Source organism: Gracilinanus agilis, chromosome 3, assembly GCF_016433145.1.
Source record: "Gracilinanus agilis isolate LMUSP501 chromosome 3, AgileGrace, whole genome shotgun sequence".
Classification (NCBI taxonomy): Eukaryota; Metazoa; Chordata; class Mammalia; order Didelphimorphia; family Didelphidae; genus Gracilinanus; species Gracilinanus agilis.
Window position 1 is genome coordinate 352,969,582 of NC_058132.1, and position 27,480 is coordinate 352,997,061.

At 39.7% G+C, this 27,480-nt stretch overlaps 1 protein-coding gene across 1 annotated transcript in view; it reads right to left on the bottom strand.

Annotated features, from left to right (window-relative positions):
• Positions 1-7,395: 7,395 nt before the first annotated feature.
• TIGIT (T cell immunoreceptor with Ig and ITIM domains) overlaps positions 7,396-27,480 on the bottom strand; it is a 37,919-nt gene continuing 17,834 nt past the window's right edge. The window contains exons 2-5 of the mRNA XM_044666767.1: positions 23,601-23,945; positions 17,984-18,093; positions 15,792-16,021; positions 7,396-7,432 (exon numbers count right to left, since the gene is read on the bottom strand). Of these exons, the coding sequence (XP_044522702.1) occupies positions 7,396-7,432; positions 15,792-16,021; positions 17,984-18,093; positions 23,601-23,945 (722 nt within the window). The remainder of the gene's footprint in view (positions 7,433-15,791; positions 16,022-17,983; positions 18,094-23,600; positions 23,946-27,480) is intronic.

Below are 27,480 nucleotides of genomic sequence, written 5' to 3' on the forward strand. Positions count from 1 at the left end.
AACATAGAACATGCCAGCCTTAGAGGTGGTTTTGAGATTTCAATTTCAGAGAATCATAGGATTTTGCAGGGGAAAAAAGTAAGCAATGGCAAGCAGCCACATACTCCCTGAGTAGTACATTGTGGGGCGTGTGTGTGTGTGTGTGTGTGTGTGTGTGTCTGCATTTAGGGTGCACTTCTAAAGGTCTTTGGTGCTGAAGGACCTCAGTTTCCTTTTAGAGACTGCATTTGACACATTTCAAATACACACAAAAAATATGGTATCAATGCAATATGAGAGAGGCTCCATGAAATGGAGTTTTGCATCTTTTTGTAACATTTTGATTTCTCTGGTGCCTTATTCCTCACAGATGCTGGCACTCACATATACATGGGGAAAGAACACGCAGAAAGCCTCAAGAAAGCGTGTGAGGTACGGAGCATGTGCAGGGCCGTAGGGAAAATAGTGTCAGCCAGGGAAGGGGAAAGAAGACTTCGTTAGCCACAGCTAAGAGGAGAATGTACACCCACTTTCAAAATAAAAGTTAAGCTTCCTAAACAGAAACCTCCAAGAAAAATCCTCTTTTCCTCTCCTGCACTCTCTTCCCTCCTTTCTCAGTCTTTCTGCCAAGGTGCTGCTAGGTTCCAGGAGTCCAGATTGCCCAGTGGCAGCCTCCACCCTGACCCCGGGCACTAGCCTGGCACTGCCACCTCTGTGCCAGCATTGTGCTTGGGAGCCTATGCCAGGCGGAATCTCACACCCAAAATGTTTTCCAAGGGATCGGTGGATCCCAGTTCTTTTGCGTTAGATGCACTTTAAACAAACACAAAAGCAAAACTCCAGACTGTTTAAAATACACAGGGGAGGGGAAGAGAAGGAGAAGAGAAATGTGTGCTCATGTCTGAACCCAGTTCAGTTTATCTCCAGTTCAAACAATATATACACTAGATTATGGATAAATATGTACACACTTCCTCCATAGACCCACATTTATAGTGTGTATATGTTGCACATACGTACGTGTTTATTGGTGCATATATATGTCCATATGCACATTTCAGACCCAGATACTACACAGACAGCAGCAGAGGAAACAAGGTTGGACTCTTGAAACAGATCACAAAAAAAAAAAAACAGCCACTTGCAGTGACTGGTCATTTCTGTATGTTCACAAGGAATGGATTGTAATGGAAAAAGGAAAAAAAAAAAGGAACAGCATTATGGAAAGAATGGGCGAAATCATCTTGGTCCAATGGGAATGCAGTAAAGTTCTAAACCATTTCATCAGTTCTCACTTTCTGTCATTTTTTTACTTTCAGTTTTGAAAAATTGGTTCTTTAAGGGGGAAAATATTCATACAAGGTAAATCTAGATGAATCACAACAGACACAAATCCAACTACAGTGAAAGCCCTTATCTATGGAAGATGTCAGAAATCTCAAAACTCTTGGCCTGGCTCAGAACTACCACGTGCAAACCAATACTCTTTTAATGTTCAAAATGAAAAGTGAAAAAAAAAATACTTTTTGAAGCACCTTAACGTGGCCATCCATTCCAGGAGTGGGTGCCACATTTTTCTTTGAGCACCTTACTGACGTGTTATGCTATCTGCTGTCTTTCTGTTACCTGTTGGCTGAGTGGCTGGCTCTTCACAATATGCATGCTCCGGCCACGGGGCCGGACGTGTGTGTCCATCATGAAGTTGACGGTGGTAACTGCTGAAAGGTGACCCCGTTTCCTGATTTTCCCCACCACTGCATTGTGATAGGATTCGAAGAAACCCCATTCCCTGCACAGAAATGTTTCTTATCACACTGCATCTTGTCATGGAAAGGAATCTGGTCCCTTTTTAGCAATTGCTACTGTACACACTCACACACACACACAACACACACACACACACACACACACACACACCATTGTGTACGCTGAGACCCATTTGTATGTCTCGTGCAAAATGAAAAAATTATTTTGCACCCATCCACCTTCACATACGCATCCCAGTGGTACATTCAGTGTCTGTGTGGGTGTCCACGTTGCTGCAGTTTCCGTTCCCAGAGCGTATTTCGAACCGAGGGCAGTTGTTCTGATCAGCCTCCGTCTTTTCAGGCAGGAGATGGAATTGGCCTTTGGAGAGGAATCGAGACAGAATTTTAACCCCAAGAGCTTTCAAGATGAACCCAGGCAAGGGGAAGGGAGGGAAGACTGCTTTTTTCCAGTCCATGTATGGGTGTAATCATGTACACCTGTACACAAACAACACACACATCCATCCATAAATATGTACGTGGTTTGGGATGAGAAGGTCAATAGTTTTGAGGGGGAGTTTGTTCCTTTTTTTCTCTCATTATATTCTTAAATGGTTGTCAGTTATCAAAACAAACAAACAAACAAACAAACAAACAGCAAATTTTTTTTTAAAAAATCTTGCATACGCCTTTTCTATCAAGTGCTTTAAAATATAGAATAAATACACACATCCTGCCAGTTTTTTCTTACAGTGACAGTATCCTTACCTGCCATTTAATATTAGCCTCGTATTTTTCTCACATATATTTACCTGTGACTTGTATTTGTTATTTAAACAGGAAAAAAGTCAAAAAAAAAAAGAAAAATTAACTGTAGCGCTTCATTATACTATTATATTATTATTATTATTGTGACATTTTGGAATACTGTGAAGTTTTATCTCTTGCATATACTTTATACGGAAGTATTACGCCTTAAAAATACGGAAATAAATTTTACAAGGTTTCTGTTTTGTGTGGAAGAGTAATTGATGTTGCTAAGAATGATGTTTGTTTTTTTGGGTTTTTTGTTGTTTTTTTTTTTAAATGTTACCAGCACTTTTTTTGTAAGTTTCACTTTCCGAGGTATTGTACAAGTTCACACTGTTTGTGAAGTTTGAATATGAAGGAATAATTAAAAAAAAAACCTCTTTCCCTGGTTTTCTATTGTGTCTTCTTTACGTGATGGTAATTTTTTAGCCAGTTGTCCATCATCTATAAATAAAAAGTCAGTGTTCACACACACATGCCACAGCACTGTCCTCGCAATGTGAGGAGGATGGGAAGGAGCATAAAACATGTCCCGTGCCTTTACGAGGCTCACGGAGACTGGAAGACAAGACAAGTATGCAGTGAATTACAATGAAACACTCCCAAGCAGGCTAAAGAGAAGGTATAACCTAGAAGTGCTGAGAGTGATCAGACAAGGAAATTTCCCAGGAGGTCAGCTCAGGGAAGGTTTCTTGGAAGAGGGAGTCGGAATAGAACAGGGAGACGTTCTAGCCAAGGAACACGACATAAGGAAATGCACGGACACAGGTGGCCAGGGAATATACAGAGAAAGTTTAACAGACCAAACTAATTGAAGAGGAGGTGCTCTGATGAGAACCACTAAGAGATGAGGCTGCAGAGGTGGTGGGAGCCGGTGATGGGGGCCTTGAATAGCAGACTTTGGAGTTAATATCCCATAATTCTGGGCAAGTGGCTTAACCCTGTTTGCCTCAGTTTCCTCATCTGTCAAATGAGCTGGAGAAGAAAATGGCAAACCACTCCAGTATCTTAGCCAAGGATACCTCACATGAGGTCGCAGAGAGTCAGATGTGGCTGAAACAACTAAAAGAAAACAAAACAAAACAAAAAATACACAAGCCATCCTCCATCCTTGATCAAGATTAGAATAGGGCACTATAACAGCAGTATTTGAGAAACATTATCTTGGCAGCTCTGAGTGGGCTGTATCAGAATGGGGAAATGGTAATTCAGCAAGGAAGGAAAGAATCAAGTATTTATTATACTACGTCTTGGCCCTGGGCTAAGTTCTTTACATGATCTTGTGGCATCCTCACCGCAAGCCTGGGATCTAGGTGCTATCATTATTCCCATTTTACAGATCGATAAACTGAAGCAGACAGAGATGAAATGACTTAGCCAAGGTCACAGAACAAGCAGGTATGTGAGACCAGATTAGAATTCAGGTCTTCCTGACTGAGCCCAGTGCTCTATTCACTGCACCACTATTTGACCTTCAAGGAGCCTCCAACAGAGGCTGTTGACTGGATGCCCAATTGACTCCTTTGCCCTTCCTAATCAAGGTCAGCTCTCTTCCCACCTGAAAGTCACAGCCATTATGACTTCATCCTATGGGAAGCTTTCTTTATGGGGGCCACAGAAAGAACAGACAAATACCTAGATGCCTCAGGTCAACCTGCTTTTTAAACAATCTATTCAACATGTATAACCCAGATCAAATTGCTCACCAGCTCCAGAAAGGGGGACAGAAGGGAATGAGGGAGACGATTTCGGTCATATAACTTCAGAAAACTTATGTGGCCATTTTTTATGACATGTAATTGGTAAAATAAAATATCTTTTGATCCCCCCCCAAATGCTCAGTCAATAAATAGGGAATGCCAGCTCTGTCCAGAGTACTATCGCAAATGCTGGAAGTGATACAAGAATTAAATAAAACATGGTCCCTGCCCTCACAGGATTTGCATTCTAATGGGGGATATAATGCAAATAAGTAAAATCCAAAATGATAAATGATTAAAAAAATAATCATGAGCACAAAATACCAGGGAAGTACCAGGGGATATATTCAGAGACATATTTCCCCTCTTCTATTTCTTGGGTCGTGTAATGCCATAGACCTGTGGCCCTCAAGCCTGCTAAGTTGGACTTCCCCTAAGGGCTGAGCTTATACAACAATTACTTTTGAGACCCTTTAAAGTCTTTAGGCATGAAGACAGAGAAGAGCTCTCTAATTCATCACCTAGGAAAACAAAAGATAATTAATTCCCTTTGAGCCCTGGGGTATCAGGATCCCTAAGACTTTACATAGTGTTAGAGCTGGGAAGGACCTTAGAGATCCACCTAGTCCAATTTCCTCATTTTTAGAGACTCCAAAAGGTGAAATTACTACTTAATGGTGTTACCTGATGTTGCCAGATTCACGCAAATGATATTTTAAGGCTCCGTTGATTATCTAAACTGGCCTGAGACTTTTAAAATACACAACTTCTAACTCATGAGCCAGGAAAATCAGATTCTACCACACAGGAAGAAAGGTTATAGGTGATGCCTGTGATGGCCACTAAGGAACAAGATTGTGACCAGGCCAAAAATATGAGCTGTCCAACAGAGGCACAAGGGAAATGCCCAGGAGTTCCTCAGCTGCTCCAGTTTCTCATATAGCTCTAGTTAGGTCGATGTCCATTTCTACACATATTTATCCGATTTCCAAAAATGCATACGATTAGAATCTTTTTTCTTACCTATGCCAACAATCGCCAGCTATGTATCTTTTTTCCTGCAAACTTTTGCCCAGTTCTCTTGCACCTTTACTTTTATATCAGTTACTAGTATAATGGATGGAAGGCATGCCGTCCATACTCAGGGGCTCACACCTCTCCTATAGGGCAGTCGACACAAATCGATCTCTTGCCCGGGGCACTCACTCCATGCTGCCCTCGCACAGGCAGGTCTAGGTACCCAGAGAAAAAGCACCACCACACCATTACATCCAAACTCTCTCAGGTCCTAGAGATAATTCTGTTCTCAAGAGGGAAGAAAGAAGTTCACCACTTTAGAGCTCAAGCCCCAACCAATATGTTTCCCTTTACAAAAAACAACCAACCAACCAAAAAAACAAAAAAAAACAAAAAACGGTCATTTATATCAATTACTCATTTAGATCTGAAACATAACCATTTATTTAGCAATAAGCAAAAGTAATAGCAACATCAGGCATTCCTATATTAAACCAAATATAGGAATAAAAAATACATTACAATCTACTCATATACCTGCTACATACTCTCTTATCAATATACACAGCTTCTTTTGGGGAAAGTGGGTACATATTTATAAATTGTCAAGGAAACTGACTCTCTTCTGTGCTCTCTCTCTCTCTCTCTCTCTCTCTCTCTCTCTCTCTCTCTCTCTCTGTCTCCTTCCCCCCCTTTCTCTTCCCCCTTTATCTTCACTGTCTCTCTGGCTTTGTCTCTCCTCTCTGTCTCTCTCTGTCTCTTCTTTCTCTCTGTCTCTTTGTGTCTGTCTGTCTGTCTCTCTGTGCCTCTCTCCTCTGTCTCTCTTTCTCTGTCTGTCTCTCTGTGCCTCTTTCTCTGTCTCTCTTTCTCTGTCTGTCTCTTTGTGTCTGTCTGTCTGTCTCCCCTTTATGTTTCCTCTATGCCTCCTCTGACTGTTTTTATCTCTCCTCTCTGTCTCTCCTCTTTGGAGAAAAAGCACCACCACATGGTTGTTACATCCAAACTCTCTCAGGTCCTAGAGATAATTCTGTTCTGAAGGGGGAAGAAAGGAGAAGTTTACCACTTTAGGTCTCAAGCCCCAACCAATGGGTTACCATTTTTTTAAAAAAGCCACTCATTGATTACTCATTTAGATCCGAAATAAAAGTTTATTTAGTAATAAGCAAAAGAAATAGCAACATAAAATACACATATATATTTGCTGCATACTCTCTTATCAATGTACACAGCTTCTTTTGAGGAGAGTGGGCACATATTTATAAAATGTCAGGGATACCGACTCTCCTCTGTCTCTATCTCAGTCTTTGTCTCTTCTGTCTCTTTGTGCCCTCTCTCTCTCTCTGTCTCTCTCTGTCTCCCCATTTCTCTCTTTCTCTCTCTGTCTCTCTCCCTACTCTCAGTTCTTCCCATTTTATTTAATTTACATTCTTATTGTTAGTTCCAAATTGCCTCCCTTCCTCCACCCCCTCTCCATCCATTGACAAGGCAAGAAATGCAATATCTATTATATATCTCAAATCATACAAAACATATTTTTATATGGCCATGTTGGGGGGCAGGGGAATGGGGGGAATAAAGAAAAAAATATGCTTTAGTCTTCACTCAGAGTCCATCAGATCTCTCTCAGGAGGTGAGTAATATTTTTCATCAAGAGTGCTTTGGGGAGGGGGGGGTAGCTGGGTAGTTCAGTGGATTGAGAGCCAAGCCTAGAGACAGGAGGTCCTAGGTTCAAATCTAGCCTCAGACATTTCCCAGCTGTGTGACCCTGGGCAAGTCACTTAACCCCCATTGCCTAGCCCTTACCACTCTTCTGCCTTGGAGCCAATATATAGTATTGACTCCAAGATGGAAAGTAAGGGTTTAAAAAAAGAGTGCTTTTTAGCACAATTCTGAAACTTATCCTTTAATTTCTGTCTCTATATCTCTCTCTCCCTAACTCTCTGTCTTCTCGCTACATTCTCTGCAGTTGACCCCATCTTAGCTTATGATGAATAATACAAAAAAATTCATAATAGAAGGTAGTCTTATGACCCCTTCGAAGGTCTTCTAATGGCCTTCAACACAACTGATGACGTATATGGTCTTGGGAAAATATATGCTTGTCACCAATAAAATCCTCTCATTGAATTCAATCATCATTCCTAAGAATCCATTTTATGTTCCTCATTGCTAGGTACCCTGTGGGGAGAGAGAAGGGAAACCAGTCAGAGAAATTCCCAGGGTCCAGAGGTCTTGATCTTGACTTTGGGTTTCTAAGAAGAAAGCAGGGAACAGCTATGGGAGAATCAGAGGTCCTGAGTGACTGACTAGATTAAAGTAGTATGTCCTCTAGAACAGCTTAAGCCAAGAGGAGCGGCTGATTAGAGACCATCCAAAGAGCTGATCATCAGATCAAGGCAACCAAGGGCAGTTGGCAAAGCTGCTTGGGCCCCATCGGAAGCCCTTTCTCCACCTCCTGTATCCTAGAGAAGTTAGGCATTTACTTGTCCACTACTCACTTTGTTGTTTCTACCCACCCACCCCCACCATGGAAGAAATGATGAATGGGAAATAAACTCCCCCTTAAAAAGTAGAAAGTGGTTTCTCCTCCTCCTCCAATATCTTTGGGGATGCAAGGAACAACAAGAAATAAATGCAAGTCAGTATTTGATTAAAAAAATGATTAAAATGATTGATTTGTGTTACAGTCTCTATTTTAAAGTTCTGAGTAAGGGAAACAGCCTTGTTGGCCAGGATTATTTCAGAAAGACCTCATCTAAGAGATGGTCTTATATTGGTCATTGAGAAGAAGTGTAGGGTTTGAATTGGTGGAGATTAATTGGTAGGGCATTTTACAGGAGAAGAAGCAAGAAAGACAGGAAAAGAAATAGTTTGAGCAAAAGTGTAGAGGCAGGAACAAGTATATATTTAGGAGGGTAGTATGAAAATCAACTTGACTGAAGCAACCAAGAAGTTCCAATGAACCCTTGGTGACCTCTGAACGAATTTATTAACTTTTTCATGAAACTATCCCTGATATCCCACAGACTCACTTGTCTCATGGAAGTAAATAGTAGGATGAAGGATTTTTTTAAAAATTACTACAGTTATCCCTATTTGACCCCTAGGAACTTTCATGATTTATGAATAATGTCAATAGACTTTTAACTTCTTGATCTTTCTTCAATAATATCAACAAAATAATGTAAATGATACAATAGAAATCCCTGACATAAAATTCATTCATTCATTTATTTAATAAAAATTTTTAACCAGTCTATTTTTTATAAAATTTTTTATTAATCTGAATTTTACAAAAAATATTTCCATATACAAAAAAGAAAGTAAACAAATGAGATCACAAGTCTTCTATATGTTTGTTTAGTTTACTTGTCTTCACATCTACATAATAAATTCCATCCACAAGTGTCCCAGCCCCTTCCCACCATATTACAAAAGATACTATCAGGGAGATATGTACGTATGTACATGTACGTATAAATTAAGTCTTTCAATCAACAAGAATTTATTAAACACTATCATCTGTGTCAGGTACTACGATCAGTTCCAGAGATACAAAAACATTCCCTGCCCTCAAGGAACATATTTTTCCACTGGATAATGAAATGGCAGGCATCTTTGGATGCCCCACAGAGAACTATGACAACCTACACTAAATGAAAACTTACTGAGTCCTCCAAGATCTCCAAAGTGCCCTTTTCATTCAGAAATTGCCCGTAAAATGGAGGGAAAACTCACGATGTTGGACTTGTTCCTGTATGACCCTTATGAAGTCACTTATTTCTCCTTCGTGAGCTGGATAAACTCAGAAATTGCTGAGGAATGAGATTGAACTTTTATTTTTTTTAGCTTTTTTTTTTTTTTAAACCCTTAACTTCTGTGCATTGACTCATAGGTGGAAGAGTGGTAAGGGTAGGCAATGGGGGTCAAGTGACTTGCCCAGGGTCACACAGCTGGGAAGTGTCTGAGGCCAGATTTGAACCTAGGACCTCCCATCTCTAGGCCTGGCTCTCAATCCACTGAGCTACCGAGCTGCCCCCGAGATTGAACCTTTTGATACAACTTTTGCCCTAGTAGGAAACCTTTGAATTTTAGTTACATCTATTTGTCTCAAGAACGTTTCCTAAAAATTTTTGCCTTCTAGCAATGATTATTTTAGAGGAGGACTAAGGGCAAATAAAGTTCAGAAGAAGAGAAGTCTTATTTCCCTCCATCATTCTTTTTTTCTCCTATTGCCCCTGTAACATGTTTATAATACTCCAAGTCCCTAAAATTGAGCTTTTTCCACCAATTTCCCTATATGGAAAAGTCTGTAGATGCTCCTTCTAGGAGGTGTTTAAAAATATCTCTTCATATCTACAAAAAGTCAGTATAGCATAGTAGATAGAGGATCAGATTTGATAATCAGGATGTTCTGGGTTAAAATTCGACCGTTTAACATTTACCAGATATGTGACTAAAGGCTGTTTTTAGTCATGCCATGACCCCATTTGGGGTTTCCTTGGCAGAGATACTGGAGTAGTTTGCCATTTCTTACTCCAGATCATTTTACAGATGAGAAAACTAAGGCAAACAAGTTTAAGTGGCTTGCCCAAGATCACATATCTGTTAAGTATCTGAGTCAAGACCCAATACTCTATCCACTGTGCCATCTAGCTGCCCAAATTATAGAGTAACTTCATCTTGTTTCCTCCCCTATAAGTTTGGGATAATCATAATTCTAGTCCCTACCTCAAAGGTTCTCCAAGTTTTAGAGGAAATACAAAAGCAGTTGGGCTCTGGATTTAGAATTAGCCAAACGAAGTTTGAAACCTGGTTTTGCTACTGACAACTTAAGTGACATTGGACAAGTAACTAAATTTCTGTGGACCTCAGTTTCCCCCCCTATAAAATTGAAGAATTCACCCCTTCCTGTCTTTACCTTACACCTTTCTCTCATGTACTTTGCAATCCAGTGGCACTGGTCTCCTTGCCATTCCTTACAAAGAACACTCCATATCCTAACTCTAAGTGATTTCACTGGCTTTCCCAGACCTGGAATTCTTGCCTGCCTTATCTCAGCCTCCTGGCATCTCTGGATTCCTCCGAGGCTCAGAAGAAGTGCCACCTTCTACAAGAAGCCATTCCTAGTCTCCCCCTAGGACCCTTGCTAGGTCGACTATTTCCATTTCATCCTGTAGTATAGCTTGTCTACATAAAACTGCTTCTATGTTATCTCCCCCATTAGATGGTGTGCTCTTTGAAAGTAGGGACTGTCTTTTGGATTTCATTATATCTCCATCACTTAGCACAGTGCCTGACACATAGCAGGTGCTTAATAAGTGCCAGCTGACTGACTAGATTACCTCTGAGGACCCTTCTAACTCTAAATAGGTGGTCCTATGTGTGGAAAGTATTTTGAAAGCTTTAAACATGGGTGGGGCAGGGTAGAGATAGCTAAATGGCTTCAGTAGATTGAGAGCCAATCTCAGAGACAGGAAGTCCTGGATTCTGTTGTGAGGAAGATTAGATTAGGTATTGATTATGTATTGATTAGGAAGTACCTAGCAGGAAGGAGCTGGAGCTGGGAATTCCAGGTTGGAATGAGGGAGGAGGAAGTGTGTCTGTGCCCTGAGTGTGGACTCCATTAGTGGTGGGCAAAACTGTTGCCAGCCTGGGAGACCTCAGAGCAAAGGACACCCTGCTTCCTGATTTCCCCTGGGATCCTGTGTGGTGTGGCATCTAGCAAAAGGTCAAGATCTACAGAGCCAAGAGAGGAGGAGAAGTTTGAAAACTGGAGGACAGTGCTTCAAGCAGAACCCTCTCTACTTGGTACCTGAGATCATCTTGACTCCTGGCATCCAGAGATCATCAGTGGATTGCAGTGAGAATCCCAAAGCCACAAAAGCCCTAGATGTACTCAAGCCTGGCAGGTTCCAGGTCTGAGGCAGAAACCCAGAGACTCCATTTATAGCTCCTTGGGCCCTGTTAGTTTAGATCACTTAGATAAGAGTAGAATAAGTCCTCCCATTGCCCTGTGGTTTTATCCCTTAGATTTTAAGTATAGAAATCCTTTCCCACCTTTTAGTCTAACATAATTAAAGCTGTTAAGTCCCTTTTACCTTGTTAGCCTGTTACTATACTCTGGTCTAGTGGAAGCTGGGTGACAGTTAAGATCAACTGCCATTCCTGTGGAAATCCAGTAAACTCTGGTCTTTTCACCCTGGTCCAGTCTCTCATAAATCCTAGAGTGTGTTCCCACAAATCACTTAGATTATTGTAATATCCCTGGTGACCCCATTACCTTATATTTTCTTACAATTCAAATGTGACCTCAGGCACTTCCTAGCTGTGTGACCCTGGACAAGTCACTTAGCCCCCATTGCCTAGCTCTTACCACTTTCCTGCCTTGGAACCAATACACAGTAATGATTCTAAGATAGAAGGTGAAGTATTTTTTTAAGTCCTATATACATGTAATTTGATGTCATTGATTATCTCAATTCTTACTCCCAGAAAGCCCCTCCAACATTTTCCCAGTGGGCTCCTGGCTTTACTTCCAAATATTCCTGCAGATCCTGTTAACCCAACAGGGAACTAGAAGGTTCTTATTACTAAGACCTTCTTTCCTAGGTTATCAGTCCTTCGGGTATTCTGTCTTTTCTTCCCTTAATTTTTCATCTCTTTCCATAAATTCAAAAGGTTATGGGGGATTGGTAGCCACCAAAACTATTCCAGGATTTATCAGCACCTTGGCTTAATGGCATTTTCCTTTCCCCATTCAGAGAAGTGCAAGAATTAAGCAGCATAACCTCCCAGATAAAATGATTCTTTCCCTTTGTCAAGAAGAGATATAATTCTAGTCAGAATCTGAGAGACACTCAGAGAGGAAGGAGCTCCACCCACCCTCAAGGAGCCAAAAGCCTACCGTTGCTGGTTTGGTTTTGAATTATCTTCCATCCAATTAACTATCAACATGTCATCTTCTGGCTGTATTTCCAATTTCTGGGGGTCACTTTGTATTGTTTTCTAATTCCCCAAAGCATTTTTAACTACCTCCCAATTTAGATATCTCCAACGTGTCTCACTTCAGTGTTTTTTTCTTCTTTACCCCTTCCAGACTTTGAACAAAAAGATATAAAAGAAAAAGGAGGCAACCCATCTCAGCTAAACTCAATGACACGTTTCCACCCCAACACTAAACATTGCTACTTATCAGTACCTTTTTCTTAAAGCCTTTTTATCAGTTTCCATTTTCTGTAACGGAGTTCTCATCCCTACCAATTTGGACAAACTCTGCGAGTAAATTTGTCATGAGCAGCTATAGCAAAAAATGAAGCTTCACACTTAACCAGCCTTTCTTCTGGAGGCTGTGGACTTCCTAACAGACATTAGGTCATTCACCCAACCACTCTTTGACTGTTCAGGAGGTAAGAATAATAGCTAACATTTATATTATGCCTTGCTATTTGCAGATGTGTTTTTATAAATTTTTTGCCTCATTTTTTCCTCACAACCACCATGGAAGGTAGGTAATATTATTATCCCCATTTTGTAGATAAGGAGGGTGAGGCTTAGAGAGGCTAAGTGATTTGCTCAGGGTCCACACTAGTGTCTGAGAGCTGATTTCAACTCAGATCTTCTTGACTCCACCCAGCTGTCCAACAAGTGGTGAGGTCCTTGCTGTACAGATAAGGAAACTGAAATGTAGGTGAGAATTGCTCATGACCTCTTAAGAAAGCAGAAAAGAAGCAAGAGTTAAATTGAATCCCTGCTTAATCCTGCTGAAATACTAGTGACATATCAATACCATATTATAATCACTTGCAACATGAAGCCTCCCATCACATTTTTTTCTTCAGTTCCTCTGTTCATAAGAAAAATATCACTCACACATAACCCAAATCTCCCTGGCAATCTCCTCTGAGAGATGGAAAGAGAAAGGATAATAGCCCTTTCAGGTTTGAGTTGAATGGCAGTCAAACAGACCTGAGCTGCTCAGATGACATCCAAATACCAGCACAAATGGGGATGCGGATTGAAGAAGAGAAATGAGATACTCACTTGCTTCTTTTTGGACCGAGAGAGTCCACATTTTTAAGTGCAGATTTTTCTTTTAATTTGAAAACAGGGGTTTTATTTAGAGGCTCTTGGAAAAAGCGAGTCATGAGAGTTCATCATTGTCAAAGAAGGAGCTGCCTAAATTATTCAAATAACCTTTCCTTTGGGCTTCCTGAGCACGCACTGCAGGAAGGAGTTCAGAGAACTCCATTTTGAGGATCATTTATGGTCTTCAGAACAGGCTAGGCTAGGAGGCAAAGATGCTTGAAATCTGTGAGATAATAAACTGTGAATGTTGTGAATTTCTGTTGTTCAGCTCCTTTTTGGTGTCGAACTCGTGATCCCATTTGGGACTTTTTTGGCAAAGGTACTAGAGTGGTTTGCTGTTCCTTTTCCAGCTGATTTTACAGATAAGGAAACTGAGACAAACAGGGTCATAGAGCTAGTAAATGTCTGAGGCCAGATTTGAACTCACAACATGAGTCTTCCTGACCCCAAGCCCAGCACTTTATCCACCGTGCCACTTAGCTGCTTAGATGTGTGTCCGTACACACAATAAACACAGTCCCAATTTGATTGGCCACACTTTCTCCTCTTGTGCAGCTCTTGTCCGTGTTATCCCATAAATACCCCCACAGAGCCACCTAATATGATAGAGCCTTTGTCTGGATCTTTATAGGCTCTGTGAATCCAATACAATACCTGGGCTGCCTGTGTGCTATGTTGGCTCTTGCTTCATGGTCAGCCTTACCCTCTTTTCTTTACGTTTTCTTGCAGTACGCTTCACTCTACTTCTAGGTGACTGTGAGCCTCAGAACACCACGATCTCAGGAAAACTGATATTACTGATCACCCAAAGGGATCAGAGGTTCACAGAGGCAGAAGTGAAAGGGACCTCAGGGACTATCGAGTTCAGCAACTCATTTCACATGACGAACTTGAATCCAAGTGAGGCTAAGTGACTCGTTCAAAATGATATAAGTAGGTAGTAAGTGGCCAAGCTGGGACGCTGACCCTACTCTGATGAGGCAGTTCTGGGTACAAGGTTTAAGGTCATTGATGAGCGGTAGAGCATTTAGAGAAGGGCAACCAGGATAGTTAAGGACCCTGAGACCATGTCATATAAAGAGCAAGTGAAGGAACAAAATGTTTAGCCTGAAAAAGAGAAATCAGGAGGGGGTGGCACAGTGGATAGAGCATTGGACCTGGAATCAGGAAGACCTGAGTTCAAATGTGGCCTTGGACCCTTACTAATTATGTGACCCTAGGGAAGTCACTTAACCCTGTTAGCCTCAGTTTCCTCATATGTAAAATGATCTGGAGAAGGAAATGGCAAATTGTTCTAGTATCTTTGCCAACAAACCCCCCTGATGGGGTCATGAGAAGTTGGACATGACTGAAAATGTCTGGACAACCACAAGAAAAGTCAAGGGTGGGAGGAAGCAGAAGGAACGAGGGGACATTATTCTGTCTTCGAGTATTTGAAAGACCATCATGTGGAAGAGGATAAGAGTGTTGCTTTGTTCAATTTGGTGCCAAGAGGTAGTATCAGGAGCAATGAGGAGTTGTTGCAAGAAGGTTGATTTAGGCCTGATATCAAGAAAAAATTTCCTAACAATTCGAGCTGTCCAAAAGGGGAATGAGCTCAAGGATATACTGGTAAATGCTCTCCAGAGAGAAAAATAGAAGCTGAAACCTTCCATGTGTATCATCTCCCCTATTAGATTGCAAACTCCCTGAGAGCATTTCTATTTTTATCCCCAGCACTTAACACAATAACTCTGTACATAGTAAGCACTTAACCAGTACTTTATTCATTAATTGTATGTTCTTTGCTTCATTTATCTTTTCACCACATCCTTTCTACTTTTTGCTATGGGGATGGCCATTAAATCAATGCTACTATTGCTCATGGGAAGGGCATGTCAATCGCACACTCTGTGGCTCCATTCACTGTCCCAGGTACTTGCCAAACCAAAACCCCACTCCTTGACAACCATCCTTCATGTTAAAATATATGCCCCTTCAAGGCAAGGGTCAATTTATGTCATCAGCGCTTGGCACAAAAACTTAAACATGGAGAGGATCGATAAAAGTTTTTTTATTCATGTGCCCACTACATATGATATTTGTGGGTGATGATGGTTGGCAACTTTTTGGTGATCTCCTAATAACAACCTCTGTCTCCGAAACAATGATCCAGGAACAACACAGAATTCAGTTTCTTGGCCTTTTGACCGCAATGTCCTTTAAGGCTGATAAGTAGCCTTACAATGCACAAGTTGGTCTACAACCATCAGCTTTGTCCATGGTCAAACTCAAAGCCATTTGTCATAATGAAATTGATTTCTTGATTATCTGCAGTCAATTTATCTTCCCATCCGTCAGTTTCCCCCAAAACTACACAGACAAAACATTAATTTGAATGGGGTTATTTAAATATACACATATGTACAGAATACAAGGGCTGTTCTGCCAGACACTTTTAAGGGGTTACCTTGTCTCTACTGAAAAGTTGAAGCTATTCAGGCTCCTATAACTAATGATATTGAAATAGTCATGCGATTCCTCTATGTCATTTTCCTGTTGATAATCTTGACTGATGGTCATTGGTATAACTTCTGTTTGAAGACAGCTACCAAGAGATGTGGATCTCAATTCTTCCTGTTTAGAAGGACTTCTTCCCCTTTGGTGGCAGTTTGTTGAATGGGTCCTGAAGGTTTTTCTCTGCAAAAGAAATACCAACCCCAAAATGAATATGTAGGAGGTTTGAATCCACATTTTTCATTATTCTTTGGTTTAAATCATTATAAATCCTCAGTTTTTCTGTCTTTTTTCTTCTGTCATTCAACCTCTCTGAGCCTCGGTTTTTTTCATTCACACCATGGGAATGAAAATAGAGTCACAGTATCCACCTCATAGAGTTGTTATAAGAAAACTACTTCATGAACTTTAAACTATACTAAACTATACTAAGATGTTAGGAGCACCCTGTATGTTTGAAAGAGACTGTCTGCCATTATTAAGCTAACATCTCTTTTAGAAATTGTAGCTCAAAGGATGGGTTTCGCTGCACTGGAAATTCAAAGAATGTAAGATTTAGAATTTTCAGGGTAAGAGGCCAAGCTCAGCCACTCAAAATACAAGTGGTTTTGCAGAAAGGATGTGGCATCATACACATATATATGTATATGTGTATCATAAGTACATCATAAGCAGTAGTATTGCAGAATAGATTCCACGTTTTAAAAATCTCCTAGCCAGAAACACAGAAGAAAAACAACTGCTTGAACATATGGGCTGATGGGAATATTGCTGGGGATGAAGACACTAAACAATAACTCTAGTCCAAGTATCAATAATATGGAATTAGGTCTTGATCAATGATACATGTAAAACCCAGTGGAACTGTGCATCAGCTAAGGGGTGGGGGTTTGGGGAGAGGGAAAGAACATGAAACATGTAACTATGGGAAAAATTCAAAATTAAAATTAAAAAAAAAATCTCCTAACCAAAGACGCTAAAGCTGAGATTCATTACATGTAAGGGAGGTACACACTGAATTTTTACAAAACATTTTTGAATGAATAAGCATTTCTCTTTAGCTTCCATATAACTCCTGGTTACATAAGACAAGGAGACAAGCTTCACAAGGTTCAGCGATATCATGTCCAAGGAGGAGCAACCAGAATTGAGCAACACTGGAAAGATGAGAAGTGTACCATGTGATCCTTTCTGGAGGACACTCAGAGAGAGGAGACAGACAGCAAAGACAGCCCTGGCTCCTTACAAACTTTAAAGGAGAAGCTCACTGCTTCCTAGCTAATCTTTGATTTGATTATCAATACTTTCATAGAATATCTGAACCTCAAAGTTGGAAGGGATGTCAAAAATCATCAAGTCCTACCTCTGTGCTAATAGAATATCCTCGTCTACAGTATCCCAACCTTAGTCCCATTCAATCACATCTCTTACATCTTTGCCTCTAAGGATAGGAAATCACTATTTCCAAGATGGTTCATTATGATTTTGGACAGATCTTTTAGGAAGTTCATCCTTATATTGTGTCAAAATCTACCTCTCTTCAAAGTCTATCTTTGATTAGTCACCTTAAAGCCCTTCTCCTAATCCTGACCTCTGAAGTATATGGCAGGATAAGTGTCTTCTATATGATAACCATTCAAAACACTTGAAGAGGGCAGCTAAGCAGTCCAGTGGATAGTGCTGGGCCTGAAGTCAGGAAGGCTCAGCTTCCAGAGTTCAAATCTGGCCTCAGGCATTTTCTAGCTATGTGACCCTGGGCAAGTCCTTTAATCCTGTTTGCTGTGAAATGAGCTCTAGAAGGAAAGAACAAACAACTCCAGTATCTTTGCCAAGAAAACTCCCAATGGAGAAGAGTTGGACACAAGTGAACAACAACAGAACACTTGAAGATAACTATCTCTCCTCTCTTCTCCTCACTTCTCTGCAAAATCTTCCATTTTTAATGTCCTCAAAAGGGATGAGTTTAAGGGAAGGCCATGAAGGTCCCATGACTTCTCTGGACCTTGCCAAATCTCAACGGATTGCCTTTCCATACATTTTAGATTTAGTATGGCTTCTCCCACTGAAATGGAGACTTCTCAAAGGTGTGTAGCTAGGTTTATCCCTCCCCTCAACTGTGGTCCATGAATCAGGTACATTTTTTACCTTGGCACCCAAGATCACCAACACGATGACTGTTGCAGCACTGATTATTATCGCTGAGACCATGATTCCAAAGGAGATCCTTGAATGGGAGCTGTCCAGTGCCTCTGCTGCTGAAAGGAGGCAAAAAGACATGAGTTGGCTATCACAGAGAAATGAGGCATGGTATCCACTATATCATCACCCCTACAAGGTCATGGGGACCAACCTAGAAATGAACACCAAAGGCTTTTCTCTTTGTGCCTACAGAAGCCAGAATCTTTAAGTCAGTGGGGGAAGACAACATGGCCTAAATTGTATGGGATTTCAGGGAGGATGGAAGGAATTAAACTGTGAATCTCTATTACTTTTAGGATCAAATGGATGATTTTACATTTTACATTTGGTATTAAAAGCTTTTTACAACCTTGTCCCTTCTTATCTTTCTAGGCTTCTTACACTTTACTTTACATACTTTACATATTCTATGATCCAGCCACATTGACCTATTCGCTGTTCTTCACATGAAACGACATCTCCCATCTCTGTGCCTTTGTACTAAGTTCCTATGCCTAGGATATTTTGGGATATTAAATATTCAATGTTTAATGAATCTTTTTGACATCATCACCTCTCTCTCTTATAATCCTTCAATACAAAAAACAAATATCACCTTCTGAATCTGGAAATATGTAATGCATGAAACCAATGTTATAACCTATGTCAGACTACTCACCACCTCATGGAAGGATGGGAGAGGGAAGGAAGGAGAGAATTTGAATAGCAAGATATCAGAAAACAGTTGTCAAAAATTGTTTCTATGTGTAATTGAAAAAATAGGGAGCAGCTGGGCAGCTCAGTGGACTGAGAGCCAGGCCTAGGGATAGGAGGTCCTGGGTTCAAATCTGGCCTCAGACCCTTCCTAACTGTGTGACCTTGGGCAAGTCACTTAATCCCCATTGCCTACCTCTTATTGCTCTTCTGCCTTGGAACCGATACACAGAATTGATTCTAAGATGGAAAGTAAAGATTTTTTTAAAAAAGGAAAAAAAGTTATATATAAAAAAATCATCTTCAGTAAGCCTTTTCCAATCGTACCCCTACCTCCAGCTGCTTAACATTACCTCCTATGAAGTATGTGCCTTTTAGGTTCCTATTTGCATACATGCTGTCTCTCTCATTAAAATGTAAAATGTTCATTCTAGGGTCATTTAAGCTAAAAATCCCTTTGACAGGCTGAATTGAACTATGGTGATCTTTATTGAGGAAAAGTCTTTGGTGGAGATACATGTTAAAATTCTGTATTGTCTTGATCATTATGGGCACACAAGTTGAGGATGGAGAAAAACCAGAGACAGAGACGCAAACTTTGGTTCATGTGAAAGATGAATTTCTGAGTAAATGGGTAAATTATAAGAATTTTACAATTAACAGTAGGGCAACTAAGTCTTCTTGAAAGTTGCCCTACAGTCAATTGACCCTAGAATGACCAGTTTACATATTAATCAAGATATCTTGTACCACTAGAGTTGCATCACGCCTTGGGGATTGGATCATGTCTATAATGAAGTCCAGCATAAATATGGTCCAGTAATAGGATTAGTAGGGATGGCAACAATTCTACTAACTTCTTCATGGGCTCTAGGACTAGAGGAATACCTTGTAAGTTTAGCTAGCCCAGCAGGCTTTTTAACTGTGATCATCAAAGACTGTAAACAATCAGATGTATGACTTTTGAAATGTTCAACATTTAAAAAATGTAAGCTGCTTGTGAGTAAGTATTATTTTGTTCTTAATATTTGTATCCTCAGTGCTTAGGACAGTGCCTGGAACAAAGTAAGCACTCAAATAAATGATTTCTCTTTCTACCAGATATGATCCTCCTGTTTTCCAAATTCTATTTTTTGGCGACACTGAATCTGTTTGCAGGATATAGGCTCCTAGAAGGTGGGTGATGTGTCATGAAGTCAAATCTTATTTTTAAAAATCATTCCAGAAGATCTGATGTTGGTTAAGGTACCACACAGTCTGAAGGTGTTCAAAGCTCCTTGGCTCACATGGGCAGTACTTCGCTTTCTGAAAATGATGCTTTCATGACTCAAATGAAGTTTTTGACTTTATACAGCTCCTTTTCTCATCTCATTTGGATCCCTTCTCCAATAGTCACTTTGTGAGAGCAGAATATGGTAGGACCCGAGCAAGCAGAGAGATAGCATAGAGTATTGATTCCATGGAGTGATTCTGTTTTCTTTGATCTCTATAATGACATTTTTTCATATGCAAATAGATTAAGATCCATCTTAGTAACAACTTTAAGACAAAAGGGCAAGGACTGGGCAAATAGGATTAAGTGACTTGCCCAGGGTCACACAGCCAAGAAGTATCTGAGAGCAAATTTGATCCCAGACCCTCCTGATTCCAGGCCTGGCACTCCATCTATTGAGCCACCAAGCTGCCCTGAAGTAAGCTCATTCTTGGTGTTCCATAATGGTAAAATTCATTGACAGCTCCTTCTAGTACTAACATACACTGAAAAAGCCTGGGAACGTCTCTGTAGGTTGGTAAGAGGCTCTGTCAAAGTAGAAAATCCGAGGATGAAGTAGCAAGAGTTAGTGCAAAGGTCTTATCTTATGTAATGTATTTGCCAGTGGTCTTATCATGTGCCCAGAAGTTCCATCTCCTTCTTCAGGAATTAGTTCTTCTCCAACTCAGCAAACATCCAGTGGCAGCATAAGTTCTTGAACAGTTCTTAGACAACCTTGACATGCTGAACAGAATCCGGAAAAGAAGATATTGTCAAAGTGGAGCCCTCCCTGTCTCCAAGACCAATAGATCCCTTTGCTGAAGGGAGTAAAGTGTAAGAATTATGGTAAGAAGGGTTCCAGTAACGAAGAGTTTTAAAAGTCAAACAAAGGAGTTTATGTTTCATCCTGAAGGTAATAGGGAGCCACTAATGGTTACTGAGCAGCAGGGTAGCATGATTAGCATTCTACTCTGGTGAAACCTTCATAGAAACTGAGTGGATGAAGGATTGGAAAGGAGAAAGCCTTGAGAAAGAGAAAACAGAAACCAATTGCAAGGGTCAAGTGGTGATAAGAAACTGAAATGGGGCTGTGTCATTCAGTAAGTCAATAAACATTGTCTACGCGTCTAATATGTGCCAGGCACAGTGCTTATTGATTAGTTAATTACAGAGTTCTACATTGATATGCTCAAGAACCAGATCTGGTTCACAGGCTTTACTAGACTTCCAAAGGGGCTCATGGCACAAAGGTTAAGATCCCTTGAATTGGATTAAGATATAAAAACATTGCTGTCTGTATTAGTGGAGAAGATATCCACACTGGCAAAATCTTAGATCAAGATATCAAGTCAATAAGCATTTGTTAAGCACCTACTATATACCAGTCCCCAGGGGTACAAAGAAAAGCTAACAACAATATTAAAAGTATATTATTGGGGGGCAGCTGGGTAGCTCAGTGGATTGAGAGCCAGACCTAGAGACGGGAGGTCCTAGGTTCAAATCTGGCCTCAGTCACTTCCCGGCTGTGTGACCCTGGGCAAGTCACTTGACCCCCATTGCCTACCCTTACCACTTTTCCACCTATAAGTCAATACACAGAAGTTAAGGGTTTAAAAATAAAAAAAAAAGTATATTATTATTATTATTATTATTATTATTATTATTTTGACTTTGTCCTCAGCTTGACTTGTTTTAGAGACACTTTGGGTGTCTATAAATATAAATTGCTTTTTAGATATTATAGGGGACCAGCCTCCTATATGATAAAAATGGGGGTCCTGAGTGGCATTTACGGCGTCAGATTGATAAGACAAGAAAAAGAAAATGAGAACAACCAGACTAGTGGTTAGCCCATGCTGTTCCAAATTCTGTGGGCATGGAAGTTTATTATATATCTTTCTCAAAGAAGAAGTCACAGTTGGTAAGGGGCAATAAATCACGAATAATCCATTGAAGTTTAAAGAATACAGATGCAAAGACAAATGGTCAAATTCCAAACCCCAATTCAGCAGGTTATAATTCCGGGAGAGGAAATATCCTATGGAGATGCTCATCAATTGAAATCTGCATACAGACTAAAGACTCAGGTTTTAATCTGAGTATGGAATCAGCGTTTGTTTAAGATTAAGGCTTCTTCAATTATCAAGGGAGGAAATTATCAATTCAATAGAAGCTGGTTTACCACTTCAAAGCTCTCCAATAAGAATTGTAAAAAAGGTGGGGATCAAAGACTGAGTCAGAAGAGGAGCCTCAGATTTTTATCTTAGATGACCCATTCAGTCTGCATCCTGACATGCAGGGCAGAAAAATCATACACACAGTTTTACTTGCCGATGATTTTGTAATGGGATCCAGATAAAATATCTGTTACAGACTCTGTTTCTCTAAATGACTCCTAATAACCTTTTTGGAGGGATCAAGTTGATTTTGGATTAACCTACCTGCTGGTACCAGAGCCTTTTTGGGGCTCAAGTGACCAGGACCAAACACAAAGACTGCCTCAGCCTGGATTGGTCACGTAGGGAATCCAGATAACAGGCCCTAAATTTGATCCTATTTCTCCAAAGGTTTTACTACATAGAACGGCTTCCCACAAGATATGTGATTAGACTATGTATCATAAGAAATGTGATCCCATTGGTATAACTAGTCCCTCCAATGGAAGAGATAGGAACTCCACTATGTCTTCCATCCCATATGATTTTTGTTCACATCTTTCTATAAATCCTCCAGAGGAGAGACACTAAACAGTGGAGGTGTAAATCTGGTTCTTGAGCATATCAATGTAGAATTCTGGCTATCCATCCACCGTCTCTCATTCATGACACATAATCAATACCACTCACTACCTTTTCTGGTTGTGCATGAACTTGGTGACTTACTTCTGAGCACTTCCCAAGTATAATATCACTAGTCATATGCTACAGGCAGCCCGCATCCACCAGATCTCTTTTGAAACAGACATAGGTTTGTGAGTTTTTTGAAAACTTTAAGTTACTGTAAAAAAAGCATTGAGCTAGGAGATGTATGGTCAACTTTTGGCAAATGTGATTTTAGCAAATGTGATAATATTTGTAAAAGTGATTAGAGGGGGGCAGCTGGGTAGCTCAGTGGAGTGAGAGTCAGGCCTAGAGACAGGAGGTCCTAGGTTCAAATCTGGCCTCAGCCACTTCCCAGCTGTGTGACCCTGGGCAAGTCACTTGACCCCCATTGCCCACCCTTACCACTCTTCCACCTATGAGACAATACACCGAAATTAAGGGTTTAAAAAAAAAGTGATTAGAACATTGCCAGGCATGTAGTAGGCACTATATAAATGCTTATTCCTTTCCTTCCAGTCCCCCCCACATACACACACACAAATTAGCTGTACACTCCTGGGAAAATCATTTCATCTCTTTTGGTTTTCATTTTCTTACTTGTGAGGGGGTTGGAATTGATGCTCACCAGTTTACTTTCCAGTCTTTTCAGCTATAAAATCTATATGTGCCTTTTGCTTTAGAATGCCCTTTGGTAAGGGCTGGGGGTGGGGGGAGAAAAGTTGAAGAGGATGCTTTAGCTACATGGAACAGAGATCCCTAAGATTTTAATTTCAGTAAATGTAGTTCATTATCTTACCTGAATCTCCTGGAAGGCTTAGCAATGTGACTTCCAAGAAAATGTTCCCTTTGTAAATCCCATCAGGAAAGGTATAAAAATCACAGCGGTACTCCCCTGTGTCATTGGCATTTAAAGACAGGAGAGTGATGCCATACCCTGGGGCCAAGGTCACCTTATTTCTGAAGGCTGGGCCAATCACAGATCCATACACAGAGTCACGAATAGCAAGAAGATGGTCATTCCTCTTCCAGGAGACCTGTGTGACCTTAGCTGCAGTATATAAGAGATGACACTGCAAAGTAGCAGAGGTGCCTTCAACTGCAGAAATATTCTCAACAGTTAAAATTCTCCCAGTCACAGTTCCTGAAGGAGTAAAGAAAGGACAATAGTTCTGGTTAGAGCCTGGAGGTTATATACTTGCCTTATATAATCAACACTCCATCATTGCCTTTCCTGTAGAAATTTAACTCAAAGAACAGAAATGAGAAGGGGGAAAATTACAGTTGCAAAAGAGATAAAGAAAATAAAGAGACACTATTATGTACAGCTACATCCTAGCAAAACTGAGATTATAAAAGAAATGGAAAGAGATTTCTGGGAAGATGGATAGTCAAAGGTCATAAGAGAGCCTACTTTTTTAATATCCTCTCAAAACAACTGAAATGCAAAGGAAAAAGAGCAGGACTAACAAAAATCCCAAGATAAAATTGCTTTTTCATAAAAGGAATAATCAAAGAAGTGGACAAACAAAAGAAAAGTTCCAACATGACAAATAAATATCATGAATTAAAAGAAACTGAAACCAAATGCCAGACGGAAAAAATAATGAATTAACACCTCAGAAACAAAACTGGAATGATCGTAAGACATATTAATGTGGAAAATAAAAATACAGAAGGAAACAGAGGAAAAAATGAGAATAGTAAAATTAACACAAGATGAAATAAAAATCAAGACAAGATGATGATGAATTTCAACAGCTTGGAAATATCAATGGAGAATATAAAAGAAAAAATTGGATTCACTGTGACAAATAACTTTCTGGAAGAAAGAATGGCTTTAAAAGTGGAGAGAGCATAGAGGAAACAACAAAAAAGAAAAGGTTGTGGGGGGCTCTAAAAATTACTTAGAAACTTTGCAAACAAAGGTGACAGATCAGTAGGATAAAGCTTGGAAAGTTATCAGGATTGCCCCTAAATATGAAGAAATAAATAATTCAACCAGTATACTTCAAAAAACCAAGTAAACAATATTTCCAGAAATATTGGGGAACTAGGTCATTTTCATATTGACCAAATTCATAGGGTACCCATATGAATGACCCACAGATTCAACTCACTAAGACACTTTATACTCAAAATTCACAATATCAATGAGAAGGAAATGATTTTTCATGCAGACAAGAAGAATATCAGTACATATCACACAACATACTATTAAATTATACAAGATTTGTTTGCTCAAGATAAGCAATAACTGAATGAGTTGGAGTATGATACTCTGAAAATTAATGGAAATAGAACTTCATCCCCAAATCAGCCACCAAACAAACCATGCTGAACCTAATTTTGAAGACAAAAGATTAAGGAAACATAGGAATTTTGAGAATACATGGTGAACAAAGTTAGCCTTTTGGTTTGAGTAGAGATTTGTGGAGGTTGAAGAGAGAGATGGTGCTGAATTTTTAGAAATTTTGCCCTGTAGGCAGCTAGGTGGTACAACAGATAGAACACTGGATCTGGAATCAGGAAGACTGAGTTGAAATTTAGCTTCAGACATTTACTGGCTGTGTGATCCTAGGCAAGTTAATTAACCTCTGATGGCCTCAGTTTCCTCAACTATAAAAGGGAGAATGTTAGGACCAAATGAAATAAATTTGTAAAACACTTAGGACAGTGCCTAGGACATAGCAGGTGCTTAATAAATGCTTATCCTTTCTCTTGTTTCTTTCTCTACCCCCACCATAAACCAAATAACAAAAATTATGTATATGAACAGCTCCTCGAGAGAGAGAGCTGTTCATGTATGTATGTTAATATGTTGTTCATCTATGTATATATGTTGTTATTTTGTCCTACTGGAGTGGTTTGCTATTTCCTTTTCCAGATCATTTTACAGATGAGGAAACTGAGGCAAACAAGGTTAAGTGACTTATACAGGGTCACACAGCAAACAAGTATCTTGAACTCATAAAGATAAGTTTTCCTGACTCTAAGCCTGACACTCGATCCACTGTGCCATCTAGCTACCCCTTTTAAATATAATTGTGGTGAATGTTTATAGTCCTGATTTTGCTAACTTTGCTTTCCATCACTTCCTGTGGATCTTTCCATGTTTCCTAGTATGCACATGTGTCATTTGTGTGTATGTGTGTGTTAGAGCAAAATGTAAACACAAAGGTTTTCTTCCAACAATGTGTCTCTTATGAACACACAAAACTGTTGCAAGATTTCTTGAAACATGTCAAGAAAAAAGGAGGGATTACTTTGATGACCCCTTTAATATTAAGCAATGCATCTAAACAAGTTGTGTACCCAAGCAAGAATGTTTGATGGTGTAATGGAGAACATCCAAAATAATCCAAATGAAAGAGAGTCCCTCTAGACCAGTGATTCCCAAAGTGGGCGCTACCGCCCCCTGGTGGGTGCTGCAGCAAAACGGCCACAGGTGCATTTATCTTTCCTATTAATTGCTATTAAAATTTTTAAAAAATTAATTTCCAGGGGGCTAAGTAATATTTTTTCTAGAAAGGGGGCAGTAGGCCAAAAAAGTTTAGGAACCACTGCTATAGACACTTATGTTTGTGAATGACTTTGTACTGATTCCATCAAGTCATGAAACATTCTAGACTTCCTAAATGAAATTCATAGTTTTTCCAAAGAGCTCAGCCTAATTGTCTACATAGGAATAGCAAAGGAAATCAGAAATGCCAATTTTCTAGACTGTGTTATGCAGTCAAATGGACAGGCCAAGGAATTGGTTCATCACTACGTGGCTCTTGGAAAGACACTGACAACCAAAATTGAATTGAATGAAGAGAGCAAAATAGGTTAGTTACACTTGGGAAATCACAGAGTGCTTTCAATGGCTCACACTTCTCATTGATGTTACATATTTTAATAACAATAATAAAGATGTCAAATTTGTCAATAAAATGATTCAATTAAGAGTATCCTTAAGAGTAGTAGAAAAAAATTATAACTTGACAAATTATTAAAAACCTGGAAAGAAAGACTTAGGAGAAGTGAAGCAAATTGAAGCGAGCAGAACCAAGAGAATATTGTACTCAGTTAACAGCAATAAAGTACAATGATCAACGGCGAATGACTTAACTGCTATTGACTAGGCAAGGGTCCAGGACAACTCTAAGGGACTCATCATGAAAAAAGGATATCCACCACCAAAAAAGGAACTGACAGAGTCTGAATACAGATGAAAACTTACCGTTCTGCACTGTATTTCTTCCATGAATTTTTCTCTAGAATAAGCAATATGTGTCTTCTTTCACAACATGACGAACATGAAAATATGTATTATATGATAATATATGTGCAAGCTATAGTGTATTACCTACCTTCCTGGGGAGGGGTGGGAGGTACAAGAGAGAGAGAGGAAGAAAAAGAATGAGACATTTTTCTGGATATAGCTAGTCTATTTCTCCTAGATAAGCATTTTTATTGTAATATATTATGTGTTTATAACAAATTATGTGTATTGTAGTATTGTTATGTTACATAATATATTATGCTACATATTAAAATATATAAATAAATGATAACATAAAAATCGTTGAAAGATGAATTTTGCTTGGCCGTAAAAAACTAGAAATGTAAATACAAGGAAATATGGGAAAATCTATAGGAAGTGATGGAAAGCAAAGCTAGCAGAACAAAGACTA